General features: G+C 34.0%; 1 protein-coding gene across 1 annotated transcript in view; it reads left to right on the plus strand.

Annotated features, from left to right (window-relative positions):
- Positions 1 to 585: 585 nt before the first annotated feature.
- The window catches only part of LOC110092708 (asparagine--tRNA ligase, chloroplastic/mitochondrial), a gene marked incomplete in the record, with an annotated part of 43,166 nt that continues 27,701 nt past the window's right edge, over positions 586 to 16,050 (plus strand). The window contains 5 exon segments of the mRNA XM_020817365.2: positions 586 to 1,158; positions 2,314 to 2,382; positions 10,284 to 10,394; positions 11,186 to 11,293; positions 13,142 to 13,279. Coding sequence (XP_020673024.1) covers positions 706 to 1,158; positions 2,314 to 2,382; positions 10,284 to 10,394; positions 11,186 to 11,293; positions 13,142 to 13,279 — 879 coding nt within the window.

Consider the following 16,050-nt stretch of genomic DNA (forward strand, 5'->3'; position numbering starts at 1 on the left):
GAATTCCAAGTAGGAAGGAGATTCCAGGAACCGTCTAGCATTATAACATTTAAGGCAATATATGGAATGAAATCAAAGAAATCACTCCCCAGGTATCCAGACAAGGTGCAATTGTTATACCAGTGATCCCATTTCAGGGATATCGGAGCTTTGTGAGTAATTCTGAACTGAAAACAATCTTTAGCTAAGACAGCAGTGTTGCAAATACCCTTCCAGAATTTTGAATCAGATGATTTAAAAGGCTTCCAAGGAGAGCTATACTTATTAAATAGCCAAGTGGATAAGCAGTTATACATTCTGACAATGACCGAGCAGTTAAAAGCAAATTGGAGAGCACTAACAGAAGGAAAACCCAGTCCCCCTTTTGATTTAAGCTTACAGACTTTGTCCCAAGAAACCATGTGCAGTTTTTTAGAGGAATTAGAGTCCCAAAAAAATAAAAATCTAACACTTACTTTCCTAAAAATTTTGTGCGCAGATTTAGATAAAATTGCACCACGTATCCAGTACGCTATAGTAATTTGAATTGAGAGCACATCATTTACCATCTAAAATTTAGGACCCCCCTCCCCCATCCCGAAAAAAAAAAAAAAAAGCGGGGACTCGGTAGCCGTTGCTCGTAGATAGACCTAGCTTGGACCAAGGCTCCTTAGGGTCCAGAACTGGGAGGAGGACATCAGGACAGAGCTCGTTGCGGTCGTTACGATGATGGTGGCCGCAAGTGCTTTCCTCACTCCCGCTTCCTGCCCCCGTTTACGCCCACTTCCCGCGGCGCACATCCTCTTCTACTGCATCAACAACAGAAACCCTAAATCCGGCAACCGGAGCTTTAAAGCTCCCTCGCCCTCCCCCTCAGTTACTCTCCACCCTTCTTCACCTCTGATCCGTCGTCCAATTCATCACCAACATTCGTTGAATCCATCCTCTCATTCCTCCATCTGGAGACTCTTCTGTAACCAAACCCTATCTGTGGACGCGGAGGTTGGAGAGAAGTTTGAAATTGAGGCTGGGGAAGGGGTCCGGAAGTTCAAGAAGCGGCTAAGGATCGTAGATGTGAGGGGTGGACCAGATGAAGGGTTGGACAGCATAGGGCAGAGCATCACGATCAGGGGATGGGTTCGAACTTGCCGCGTCCAGAGCATCGTTACATTTATCGAGGTTAAAATTTCATCCTTTAATCGTAAATGTGGTATGGGTTGTCGCGCTCTCTTTCTTCAGAGTCATTAAAAAGGTTGTTGCTAGCTCTTGAATAACATTCAATTACCTCATCCACGTATGTCTTCAATCAAAGGTTCAGAATATGGTATTTAGCATGCAAATGTGCTGTGGCTTTCCAGTTTCCTCTAATGAGTAGTGTGACCCTTGTCAAGGTTAAACTTCGCTCCTGTAATTAGTTAATTACTGATATGATCAGCTTTGTGGATTTATACTATTAAATGTGGGCGTTCTCTTTCATTAGAATCATTAAAGATTGTAGCTTGGATAGTAATCATTTGTTTTTTTCTCGCCAAAATAGGCAAAATAGTACATTTATGTTTTCATTCAAGGATTCAAAATACGGTACTTATTGTGCTAATGTGCTGTGTTTTTCTATTTTAATTGAATTCTTACATTCGAGCGTACTCAGATGCTTAGGTGATAGAAATCATAATTGCTTGAATGGGCAATATAATTTATGAAGATGGAGAAAAGACTATCTTTTAGGGCTGAAGCTTGAGACTCTAGGTGGGGTAGTGTTTTGCCGCCTGTTTCTACTTTCTGGAGTAGCAAACTATTTGGTTCAATAATTGTGAGAAGAAATTTCAGTTCATAAAAGCTGAAAGCAATTTTCTTAGAACGGTGGTTTGACTAGCTTCCCAGAAAAGTCGTTATGTGGAATTTAGCTTTTTTCTTCAGTAAATAAATAAATTAATTAAACACCAGTTAATATTAGGATATTCATTTATAATTGTATGAAATTCCTAATAGTATTTTTGGTCACTCAACCAATGCATATTAATACCATTTTTATGAAACAAGCGTGACTCTTACAACACTTTACACGACAATCTTAATATGATATTGTTAAACAATCATATACTTAGCAACTCAATACAAAACTGGCACTACACAACACTGGTAACACAAGACAACAATGCCAAATAAGCCTTACATTCCTTATGTCGGTGATACATTGTATTTTGAGGTTAGTACTTCAATTTTTGGACAAACATGTTTTTACAATTATCATCACAAGTGCTTAGATACTTTGTCAAAATTTTATATGACTATATGAGAAGATTGTGATTCGAGATCCTGCAATTTTTGTTTTAGGTAAATGATGGTTCATGCTTATCCAACATACAATGTGTGGTCAATTCATCTTCCGAGGGCTACAATGAGGTATCTTTCTTCAAAAGGAAAAACACTGCATGTTTCATGCTGCATTAGTTACACTTATGATGGCTTTCTCTCCAAAAGAATATGCATATTTCAAGGTTAGCCTGCTTTTACCTGGAACAAATTATGTTGCATGCCAGCATTATGTTACTATAGCATTAAATAGGATATGGCAAAGCTCAAGTTGATGCTGAGGTTTGCGAGCAAAGTCTTATACAATGAATTCCCTTTGTTGATGGATGGATGCTTGGTAGTTACGTAGGTGGTGACATTTGCAAGACTAGTGTTGTCGGTAATCTACTTGTTGATTAAAGATGCATCGCTTGAGGCAATGTATATATATATATATATATAGTTTTTGGAACAAAAAAATCTTATTAATTGATTTTTAACACTAATATGAGTGTTTGCATATGTAGTCTAAGAGAAGTATGGAATGAGAAAGGACTATATTTTTTCAGTATCGTCTATCTAGTAAAAATAAATATGAGCCTATGTATAAGAGACTAGAAGATTTAAGGAAAATATATAAAGTAGAATAGCTTTAATAAAAAGAAAATATTAAAATAATAAAAAGTGCAGATTCCTATTATAAATAAGTTAGCAAATGTGAGAATTTAGAGATGGTAGCACTCTCTCACAAACTCAAGGTGGTGCAGAAGATATGACTGAGTTAAATAGTACACCAGAGGTGAAATGATCGAAGGTTTATTGCCTAAAGGTTAATAGTGTTGTGCGGATTCCTAGTATGAATAAGAGACTTGCACAGTTAAGAAAAATATATCAAGGAAAATGTCTTAAATAAAAAGAAAATATTATAATAATAAATTATGCAAATTCCTTCTATAAATAAGTTAGGAGATGTGAGAATTTAGATTTGATAACACTTACTCGCAAATTCAAGGTGACACAAAAATATTGATTTGAGTTTAGAAATAATATATCAGAGTTGAAATGATCAAAGCTTTTATCGCCCAAATGCTACTAGTGTTGAAATAAGAGTGTCATCGATTCATCATAGAGAGTTGTATGAGTTGATGCAAAGAGTCGACAATGAAATCCATGTCAGAGAATACAACTAAGATCTTTGAATGCACTATCAGTAGAGAGTATTGACAAAGAGTATTGCTAGAGAGATAATGGACAAAAAGTATTGGTAGAGAACATTGATGACGAAGTTAACGTAGTGATAGCAAAGTTACCAATGTAATTATTCTAGAGAATATAGGTAGTTGGTAGAGCTATACAAATATGTGAGAAAGATGAGAAAATAAGTGTCTTAGTAGTCAACAAGAGAGATGAGAATGTCACGTTGGAAGAAGTCACTAGAGCACAAACGAGCAATAGTTAGAGGGAAGCATAAGAGCAAACCTATGTAGATTGGAAATTAGAGTGAGACATCCATCATAAGTGTTTAGGGAAGATCATGAGGATTCTACACAATGATTTAAATACAACATTTAAGGAGTGACAATTGAAAAGGATTACATCTTTATTAATTTATCATTTTAGTACAAGCAAATGTGTTATATATAGGCAAGATACTAGAGAAATTAAGAAAAATACAATAAAAAATAAAATATTCAATCACATATTATAATGATAAATAATGCACATTATTTTTATGAAAAAGTTAGAAAATGCAATAATTTAGATATAGTTACATATATAAATAGATGAGATAAATTTGGAAGAAAAAAATGAGTAATATTCTCAATTATGAGTATATATTACAATAATAAAGACATATTGAAATCTAACATCTTCCTAGTCTTGCAAAATCTCCACAATAACATTCCATATATATATATATATATATATATATATAGTGAGTATTCTTGTTGGAGATATTATGACTGATGATCTTCTTTACTAGGACAATATCTCTAATGAAGTGACAATTCACTTCAATCTATTTGATATTTTTTTGTAAAAGATACCCATTATAGTGATGTAGATTGCCACTTTATTATCATAATTAAGGATCATGTGTTGAGTTATGCAGAAGCCAAACTCATCTACAAGAGTTTTGATCTATATCATTTTGCAGGCATAATGTGCTAACATTGAATCTGATAACAATACTTTACTGTTTACTTCTCTAAAAAAAAAAGATTACATCCCTTAAAAACATAATATCTTGAAGTGAACTTTAGATATTCAATGAATTCAACATAGTTGGCATCATTTTATATTTAAATGATTTTGTTTATGATAAACCAAATCATATCTTAGAGATTTCTTAATTTATCTTAAAGTTCTGAAGACATTATCCAATATTTCTTCTTCAGGATTTGCGCTGGTGGACTAACACACCAACAACAAAAATATATTTGGTCGAGTCGTAATAAGATATATAAATGTACCAACTAAACAATTATAGTTAGAAGCTTTTTGGAAAGTTTCATAATTATTAGATGCCTGTGAAATATATATGGGGGAGTCAGTATGTTTGTGCTTGAAAAGTCCAGTTTTCTTAAGCATGTTTGCATATTCCTTTGAGAGGAGGAGGCTTCTTCTTTGTTGTGCGCAAAACTTGATACCAACAAAGCATCTTGGATAAATGTCTGCGTAAATATTCATTATTTAACATGCATCTAAACTGGAGGGGATTACATGATTTAAGAAAATACCAACAAATTCTAAGTATTAATTGTTCAAGATTCAAATTTCAATAAATTTTAAAATTCAATATATAATAAAATTCAAAATATTTAAAGTGAAATTTATCTTTTATAACTTAAAGCAAAATTCATTCACTATCGTTAACTATTTGTTGATGAAAATAAGTTTAAGAACAACCTCAGCTCATAAAAAGTGAATATCCAGTCAATAATAGTATTTAATATTCATTTTAAAACAGTCTTTTACTAACAAGGACGTGACATGTCCTTTAACTGATGATTTTGGTATCAAAATGACATTACAAGTAATATTTAAAAGGTCAAGAAAGTTATATTTGCAAATGCTAGTACGAAGTTGAAGTTGATTTCATGAAAAGATTCATGTAGAAATTTGTTGTGTTGTAATTGATGAGACCTTAATTTCCATCATAAATGATATTTGTGGTTCATATTTCTTCATCATAGTACACAGCCTTGCGATATTTCAATGAAGAAATAATTGATTGTTGTAGTGAGATATATTGATAAAAAGAGAAAAGTTATTGAGAAATTCATTGGTATTAAAAATTTTTCTCAACCAAAATAGTTGTGCTTAGGCAATCTTGTAGTTATACTTGTCAAATATTTATATAGCTTACATAGGATATGTGTTTAAGATTGATGGGGCTTCTAATATACAAAGAGAGTTTATGGTTTGAAGACACTTATTCTTAATAACATTTCTTAAATATTTTAGGTTCATTATTTTTCTCATCAACTCCAATTGTATTTAGGTTTGTGCTTGAAAAGTCCATTTTTCTTAAGCATGTTTGCATATTTCTTTTGAGATGGGGAGGCTTCTTCTTTGTTGTGCGCAAAACTTGATACAAACAAAGCATCTTGGATAAATGTCTGCGTAAATATTCATTATTTCACATGCATCTAAATACAACTTTTAAAATCAAATGCATCGCCTTGAGAAGCATGTGACAAACTCGAGAAGCACGCAACAACTTTGAAATTGTTGCAATTGCCTCAAAAGCATATCATTACCTTGAGAAATGTGCAATACCATCAAGAGGTGTGTCACTATTCCAAGGAGCGCGTAATAGCCTCAATAAGCATGTCACAATATTAAAAAGCGCATTATGGTTTGGAAAAATATGCTACAATACAAAAAGTGTACAGTGGTCTTGAATAGCATTCCAGTGCATCAAAAATGACTTCAATGTCATCGCGATGATGATCATATTGAAATTGAATCTCAATCAGAGGGGATTGTAATATCAAAATGCCATATGAGCTTAAATTGAACTTGATCTTCTATTGGAAAGAAATAGAGTTGGCAATATAAAAATAAAAATAAAATTATTTAAAACCCTGATGATGGTCGTATTGATAGAAAATCTCAACTGGAGGGGATTACATAATTTAAGAAAATACCAACAAATTCTAAGTATTAATTGTTCAAGATTTAAATTTCAATAAATTTTAAAATTCGATATATAATAAAATTCAAAATATTTAAAGTGAAATTTATCTTTTATAACTTAAAGCAAAATTCAACCACTATCCTTAACTATTTGTTGATGAAAATAAGTTTAAGAACAACCTCAACTCATAAAAAGTGAATGTCCAGTCAAGAATAGTATTTAATATTCATTCTAAAACAATCTTTTATCAACAAGGACGTGGCATATGTCCTTTAACTAGTTATTTTGGTATCAAAATGACATCACAAGTAATATTTAAAAGGTCAAGAAAGTTATATTTGCAAATGCTAGTACGAAGTTGAAGTTGATTTCATGAAAAGATTCATGTAGAAATTTGTTGTGTTGTAATTGATGAGACCTTAATTGCCATCATAAATGATATTGGTGGTTCATATTTCTTCATCATAGTACACGAGCCTTGCGATATTTCAACGAAGAAATAATTGATTGTCGTAGTGAGATATATTGATAAAAAGAGAAAAGTTATTGAGAAATTCATTTGTATTAAAAATTTTTCTCAACCAAAATAGTTGTACTTAGGCAGATCTTGCAGTTATACTTGTCAAATATTTATATAGCTTACATAGGATATGTGTTTAAGACTGATGGGGCTTCTAATATACAAAGAGGGTTTATTGTTTGAAGACACTTATTCTTAATAACATTTCTCAAATATTTTATGTTCATTATTTTGTTCATCAACACCGATTGTATTTAGTAGCTATTGCAAATAATTATTGATTGGTGAAGCATTTTTTTGAGTTCACTTCGGGATTGTAAATATCATTGGAGCTTCTTGTAAGATGATTGATACTTTTAAAGTTATCCAACTTGATAAATACTTTTCTATCTTAAAACTTGGGAGTTAAGTCATGGTCGACGTTTAAGTGGACTAATTTGCAATAAACTATCCATTAGGTTTTACATTTCCATACATTACTTGATTCACATTTTCATACATTAATTAGTCGCTTTAAAATATATGTTTTTATACTTGAAGTCTTGAGATTATCAAAGAGGATTGAGATACGTGATCAATATTCAGTTGAAGTGAGTATTTAATTATATGCAATGAAATCTTTTGACTTTATTTTCACTATGTATTTAATGATTGACATTTTAAGGATTGCAATTGAATTATCACAATTCTTACAAAAAAAGATCAAGACATCAAGAATGCAATGAAATTGGTGCAAGTATCCAAACAACAATTGCAGATGAGGAGAGATGATGACTGAAATTATTTATTAAATGAAGTGTCACATTTTTGCAATGTTTTTGAAGTTGATATTCCAAATGTAAACTTTACATTCAAGGCGCAGTCAATATGGGGAGGTGAAAAAATGATAAATTTGCATTATTATTATGTTAATTTATATATAATAATATACAACAACAATAACAACATCAAGCCTTTGTCCCACTACGTGGGGTCGGCTACAAATCCTTTTTCTCCATTGTGTCCTGTTAAAAGTCAAATTCTCATTTAAATTTAATAAAGAAAGATCATTTCTAATATTTTCTAACCAAGTCTTTTTAGGTCTATCTCGACCTTTCTTAACATAAGTCAAATCTAATACCTCTGCTTTTCTAACTGGGTCATCGGAAGGCCTCTTTTTTATGTGACCAAACCATCTAAGACGACTCTCTCTAATCTTATCTTCCACTGGTGCTACTCCAACCTTTTCACGTATATGCTCATTTCGTATCCTGTCTCTAAGGGTAAAGCCACTCATCCACTTGAGCATCCTCATCTTTGCAACACTTAACTTAGCATTAAGCTTCTCTTTTAATGGCCAACATTCGGCACCATAAAGCATTGCAGGTCTCACCACCATCTTATAAAATTTTTCCTTAAGCATTGCAGGTCCATCACACAATAAGTCTGATGCATTCCTCCACTTTAATCATCCAACTTAAATTCTGCTGATAATATCCCCATCTATTTCACCATCACTCTGAACAATAGATCCAAGATATCTAAAATGTGTACTCTTATCTAATGCATATATATATATATATATATATTAGTTGATTTGTAATTTCAAGAATTAAGTAATTATTTTTCAAAAGTGGGCATTAAGTTTTTAATTTTTGTGGAATGTCTAAACGTAAGTGATTTTTTCTCGGCTTTCAATGAGGCAATACTAATTTGTCTTGTAGAGTTATACCCATGTGATTTTTCGACAAAGCTTATGGATTTGGAATCTCACTTTTATTGTTGATATGCACACCAGTGATGAGTTTTTATTTTTTGGCTACATTACTAATGTTGGAAAATAAACTATTAAGATAATGAAGGATGGTATTTATCCCATACTTTTAGATTAATACATCGGTATTAACTTTATCAATTATTATTACTAGAATAGAGAACATTTTCTGCATTAAAGATTGTCAAATATTGATTGCATAGCAAAATGGGTGACTCATGACTGCCTAGTATCTTATATTGAGAAAAGTATTTAGCTTGATTCTCAATGAAGTTGTAAGTTAATTTTATAAAAAAATATAAAATACATTGAAAAGCTTGCAATCATTATTAAATTCATTGATCATAATGAAATATAACATTTTGCTTTAAATTATGTCTAGCGGACGCCTCGAGGCACGCCTCGAATCGAGGCGGAGGTTGGGCGAACTGAGGCTTAAGCCTCGAACGTTCGGGCGAGGCTTACACCTTTTTCCACAGAGGCGTATGCCTCAAGGCGTGAGGCGCATCAAGGCAGTGCCTTGAAAGGGAGAAAGTTACCTTCACAGCCAGCGAGCCAGCAAGATCTCGTTGTTTCTTCCGATCAAAATGTCGTAACTTATGATCCGACTGGAAGGGAAAGTCGTCGAAGGAGTGAAGTCGAACAGCCACGAAGGAGCCAAAGAAGCGATGCATGCAATCACTACACCTCCTACGAAGCAACGAAGCCGAACAACAAGGACGAAAAGAGAAGATGAAAGGAAAACCCTAGACACGACTAAGGTATTATTGATTAACTTAATAAATATAATTTAAAATATTAATAATTAAGCAAATTAATTAAATAATTAATAGTATAATTAGTGCATAAATTAATTATCTAATTTAGATTAATTGACTAATTAGTAATATAATTATTAATTCTTTCAATCAAACAAATATTCAGTATAATTTTATACATAAACCATCATGAAAATAATTGCTTGCTTACTTTTCTTAGAACAAATCATCAATTGCATATTGACTTAATATTTTGTCATTTTTTATCATTATTTGTAATTTTACATTAGCTTATTTTTACTGTTTTGAGCTTACGCCTTGCTGGAGGCTTACGCATCGCCTCGCTTAGACAAAACGTCTCGATTTTTTATTTCTCCTTTTAAAACATTGAATCTATTTAATTTTTTTAACATTAATTTATTTATGTAATAAGTTTATCCACCCTCTAAAGAGAGATTGGTTCCACCCTGCAAGCTATATTTGTCAGTCACCAATGGCAAGTTTAAAAATGCTTAGATAAGCTTCAGATGATTATCCAAGAAATGAAGAAAGTTAGTAGCATCCAAGAGAAATGATTTTGATAATTATTATCATATTATTGCACTCATCAGTTCTATATTTATTTCTGTATTAAGGAAATTTGGTTAAGGTTATATTTAGCTTCCATTTTCGCTTTTAACTTACCGTTTTACTAGATTTGATTGTAAACTAGTTTATCATAGTCTGGGTATCTTTTTTCTTTTAATATTACTGGATTCCTATTATTTTTGTTTCATGATTTATTCTTTGATGCGTTGTCTTTTATATTTTCTGAATTGAATGTTTTTCTCTTGATAGGTAGAAACTGGCAGTGTTGGAATTGGTGCATCCGTGCTAATAGAAGGAACTTTGGTCAGAAGTGAAGGATCTAAGCAGAAAGTGGAGCTAAAAGTGGCGAGGCTTGCAGTGGTAGATCTCTGAAATAATTGCTTTTAACATTTTTTGGAATGTGTTTTTTATTTCAATTATCTGACGGAAGTAACAGTTTGAAAACTGCTACTCAATCTTATCAATGGTTTCTTAAGCCATCAATAAACTTGTTCATCCATGATTAATTAAGTTTAAAATTTATGATGGCATTCAATTGCCCAATTGGATCTGAAGTGGCTTTAGACGTCAAAGCTGGGGTATTAGGTTGCCTCTCGTTGTCTTGTTTTCTTTATTTGTTAATTAATTGACTTTTGTCTCTAGCTCTCAAAAATAAGTTTTAAGTCTTGATTAGGATACACGAATTGTCAAAACTCTTGTATAAATCAGATAGTTTTGAGTTCTGGCAGGTTCCGGAGTTTCTCTCTTCTCTTTTTCACATTACCATGTGTTGTCACAACAATAATTGTTTTTGCTATCATTGTTGAAAATTTTAATTTGATTTAAACAGTTTATCCTTTTCAAAATGTGTTGAATCTTAAATGCAAACATGGCCTTTTGTCCGAATAATGTTAATAGTTCATTTTCTTGAGCAGGTGTGTGGTAAACTTGCCACGGAATTGAAAATTGAAGTCCACTTAATTATTGATGATTATGATAGCGGAAATCCATTTACATACCTGTGCCATTTAAATCTTCCTTTCATGTTCTTGTTTCATCACCATTCCTAAATTAAAAGAAAAATATTGCTTCCATGCATGCCCATTGTAGGCTTTTCTCTTTTATGGTTACATAATGAAATTCTCTTAATACTCCTTTCTTGGCTTGCTTAGATTGGGAAAAGTGATCCTTCAGCTTATCCTATCCAAAAGAAGAGAGCAAGCAGAGAATTTTTGCGAACAATAGCTCACTTTCGTCCACGAACAAATACGTTTGGTGCGGTATGTCTGGCATTCTGTTCGTCATTATACTTCTTTGGGTTTATGTTGCTCTGCAAAATCTTATGCTTCTGATCACGTTGAGGTTTTCCATATTTTCTCGTAAGTCAGCATATTCATCCTGCTTAGTAACTCTCCATTGGTAATTCTCTAACATCTAAGTTGTAAACTGTGATAAATTGGTGATTCTTCTGCTCTAGAACTATCAGTTTGAAAATGAAAATAACTTTTTTTTTGGTGAAATATATCATAGTTACCATGTTTTTTCATTCTTCCAATTTGAAAATTTATTCTGCATTCGTCAGAGGCGCAAAAACATAAGCTGTAAACTGTGATAAATTGTTGAGTCTTCTGTTCTAGATCTATCAGTTTGGAAGAATGGTTTTGTTTTTTGGTTTGACAGATATCATAGTTGCCTTGTTTTTCATTCTTTCAATTTGAAGAACTTCTCTTTCATTCTCCAAAGATGCAAAAACATATAGCTAAGTTTTGCCTTCGTGTAATTATATTTATTTGCTCTTATGAGAAGAAAAATATTCTTCATTTTGGAGATTGCTTTTCAAGTTTTTGCTACACCTCAACAAGCTTTGTTCATTAATTGATTTTTTTGTTACTTTTTTCTTAATTCCAAATAAACCTATTGAAGGCTATTAAATGTTATTAATCGTTATCATCCTGCTTTATGGTGCCGAATATTGGCCATTAAAAGAGAAGCATAATACTAAGTTAAGTGTTGCAGAGATGAGGATGCTTAGGTGGATGAGTGGCTTGACCCTTAGAGATAGGATACGAAATGAACATATACATGAAAAGGTTGGAGTAGCTCCAGTGGAAGATAGGATTAGAAAGAGTCGTCTTAGATGGTTTGGTCACATTAAACGGAGGCCTTCCGATGACCCGGTTAGGAAAGTTGAGGTATTAGATTTGACTTATGTTAAGAAAGGTGGAGGTAGACCTAAAATGGCTTGGTTAGAAAATATTAGAAATGATCATTCTTTATTAGATTTAAATAAGAATTTGACTTTTAACTGAACACAATGGCGAAAAAGGATTCATGTAGCCGACCACACGTAGTGGGACAAAGGCTTGATGTTGTTGTTGTTGTATCCTGCATGTCGTAGGCTTTTGAAGTATTCTTCATAGTTTTGTCCTGAGGAACAAGATTAAACATACAAAACTGACTAAGCACAGCAAAAGAGAGCAAAGATATCTATGCCATTACTTTTACTTTATCTTATTGCTGAATAACGGTCCCTGTAGCACTATTTTGCATTTTAAGCCACAATGCAGAAGATACTTAACCATTTATTTCTCAAGACAGTTATCCATACTAATTATAAAATTCATGAGAGCATGCCTTCTTCACCTGAAATTATTCCAAGGTACTACAAAAGAATCACCTTCTTTGATAGAATGAAGTTGAGATTTTTGATGTGCATCTCCTTAGCAATGCTGTTTGAAATGCACATTGCCAGTGACTGCATCATGAAGGATTTTCTGAGTAGGCGACGTCATAATCTTTTGAAGTAGTTTGTAATGTTTTCATTGGATTTCTTTTTCCTGAAAGTGAGAAACGGATTATGCACTGTATATGTAGGTTTAATCACATCTAAGAATGAGTGCTTGGATTTTCATTTACAAGGTGACTGCCTATGCATTCTTCTTTTGTGTGTCACTTCCTTTCCTATCAAACTTTAGATCTAACACTATCCATTTGTTCCATATGCACATTTTCTTTGTGCAAATTTATGTTATTGTATTTCTGTTTCCAATACCATATATCCATTTTTAAGTCTATTAAGTAGGTGATTGAAGTACTTATATGAGTTTTTTGGCTACTGGACATTGTAGATTACAAGAGTGAGGAATGCCTTGGCGTATGCAACACACAAGTTTTTCCAGGAAAATGGATTTGTTTGGATCTCAACCCCTATTATTACTGCATCAGACTGTGAAGGTGCTGGAGAACAATTTTGCGTTACTACATTGGTATAAACATCACCCTTAAATTTATTTTCTTGCGGTGCTGCATTCTTGTTCTAGGGATTGTTTCCATTTTATATGGTTTTTCCTTCAATACTAAACTGTTTAATACATCAGAAGTATTGCGTTTATCTTTATTACTTGGCATTATTATGGACACAGATTATTCTATAATCTCATCGCATTTATTTGGGTTGGGAAAAGGAAATAATCTCTACACTATAGTAGTATAGTTAAGAGTAATGATACATGCCTAACATCTATAGGTGTCACAATTTTCCCTCTTTATGTTGTTGAAAAAAGAAGAAGAAAAGACAGGAGTCTTCTCCTTTCACGAATAGACGCTAGCCTTCAACCTTAAAAAATAAACGAACCAATAAAAAGGAGAAGAACTCACGCTCATTCGGTTACTCTTGCTTAGTTCATTTTTATTCTTACGCATATCTTTCTTCGGATCCATCCAGGCCTGCTCGTGATCAATCTAGAGGTCGCATATGGCACTTCGACCTTCGCTCGCGACCCTAACCCAACCTGATTCTACACATGCCGTCCTTCGCTTGCGATCCATCTCCACATGTGAGTGTCATGCTGGCACTTTTACCCAGCTTGCCGCCCGATCTGCATCTCTAGTTCCACGTGTACCCATCTAGCCCGTAGTCTTCCTCACGGCACGAACTCACGTTTAACTCACATGCTTCTCCCATGGCCTGTTCCGACTTGCAACCCACGGCCAGCTTGCGATCAAGAAAAATGCACAAACACCCTGTGCGACTCCTGGCTCCCATGTGGAACCCCATCTTCCTCTCTGATCGAACACCCCGCACGACTCCTTGCTCTTGTGCGGAATCTCACCACACTCCGCCCAATTCTACATAAAGGCTTCCCACACACCACACAGCTGCACTTCGCCTCCCACTACCCATGAGCATGATTCTCCCACGCTTTGATCTAGACCCGCACAATCCTCCAGCCTGCAACCCGCGCACCCCGTGCATTTGACCCAACCAGTCTTCGAGAGCCTCCTTGAACCTGTTCTCTTTAGCCCTGACCAAACGCTCAGAAGTCTATTTCTATTTTCTCAAACTGTAAGTACAAAGAAGAAGGCCTTCGGCCTGTCTTCGCCTCCTCGTTTAGTACCAGTGGAAGCAATAATACCTATCCAAATCAAATTTATAGGCCACTTCCAATGGATGCAGGAAAACCAGTTCATTAACTAATTCATTGGGTAAACTTCTAAATAAAGTAATTAGACCCAACCTAAAAGTATCTGTTAACTTTCAATGGAAGTCATAAGACCTATCTCAAATTTAAAACTACAAACAATATCCAATGGAAGCAGTAAGACCTACCCCAAATCAAACTCCAAGCAACTTCCAATTGAAGCAGTAAGCCCTATTATTTGAAAAACTTCTAAGAGAAGTGATAAATTCTAAATAAATCAATAGGTAACTCTAATAGAAGCAGTATGACCCACCTCAAATCAAAATGACAGGAAATTTATAATAGAAGCAGTGAGACCTATCTCAAATCAAAACTACAAGCAATGTCCAAGGGAAGTGATAAGCCATGCTGTTTAGGAAACTTCAAAGAGAAGTGAGAACTCTAAATTAATTAACAGGCAACTTCCAATGGAAACCGTAAGGCCTACTTCAACAAACTATTCAAGGACTAAGAGAAATAACACACCCTAAATCAAATTTAAACAAAACTTAAATTACAGGCTTCTTCCAATGAAATCGTAAGACCTGTTATTTGGGAAACTTCTTAGAGAAGTATTAGACCCCAAAACTTAAATTGCAGGTTACTTCTAAGGGAAGCAGTAAGTCCTATCTTTTATAAATTACAGGCTATTTCTAACTTAAGTTTTAAGACCTGTCTCTAAGTTAAATTAGCAAGCGACTTCCAATGGAAGTAGTAAACCCTACATAAAAAGGGCAACTCCTAAAAGGAACCGTAAGCCCCAAACTAAATAAATTTAACAATGCATTCTAGCAGATATAATCCCCAAACCACAGCCTAAGCTCCCAAAAAACTAAAATTCACATTTAATCACTTTAGTTTACTTGGGATCCCTGAAAAGAGACAACCAATGACTATTAATCAGATTCCTTGGACACTACATTCAATGGTTGTTAGTGTTGGTAGACTAAAACTTGCGGTATTCTCAGGATGATTGAATCATGGGATATTGACCGGGTCTACCTCCATTCCCTCCACAATTGTGACTAAAATATTTAAATCACATAAAGCTATTCATCTTTATTTGAGAGTTCTCTTCTACATAGTAGGAGGGGTAATTAACTATGAGGGCTTGCACTCATAGGAAGTAAAAATCCAGATCTAACTAAACCCTGATACAATCCTTGGGGGAAATCAGTGTGAGAGGTGAGAGAAGAATTTTTCTTGAAGAGATCATTTGCTCTTTGATTAGAACATAGCTGTCAATGGCGCAAAATAGCGTGCGCCATGGCGACGGCGCGGCGCACCTGCGGCGCCATGTTCATGGCGAGGCGCATGTGTTTAAAATAGCGTGCGCTATTTGAGCCACATGTGAGCCATGACGCATTGCGCACGGCGCAAAATAGCGCGCCAAATTATTTTTAAATTTTCGTATACTTATGAATATTTTTTATATTTAAAAATATATCTATATTTTAAGATAAACGACTATTCATTGCCCTAATTTCACGAAAGATTTTCTGTTTGCTGGATCCGCCGAACACATCCCGCAGTCCCTAAGTCGAGGTCGTTGAATCTATCCCGAAGTCGAAGGTTTT

This window comes from Dendrobium catenatum, unplaced genomic scaffold (assembly GCF_001605985.2).
Source record: "Dendrobium catenatum unplaced genomic scaffold, ASM160598v2 fragScaff_scaffold_612, whole genome shotgun sequence".
Taxonomy (NCBI): domain Eukaryota; kingdom Viridiplantae; phylum Streptophyta; class Magnoliopsida; order Asparagales; family Orchidaceae; genus Dendrobium; species Dendrobium catenatum.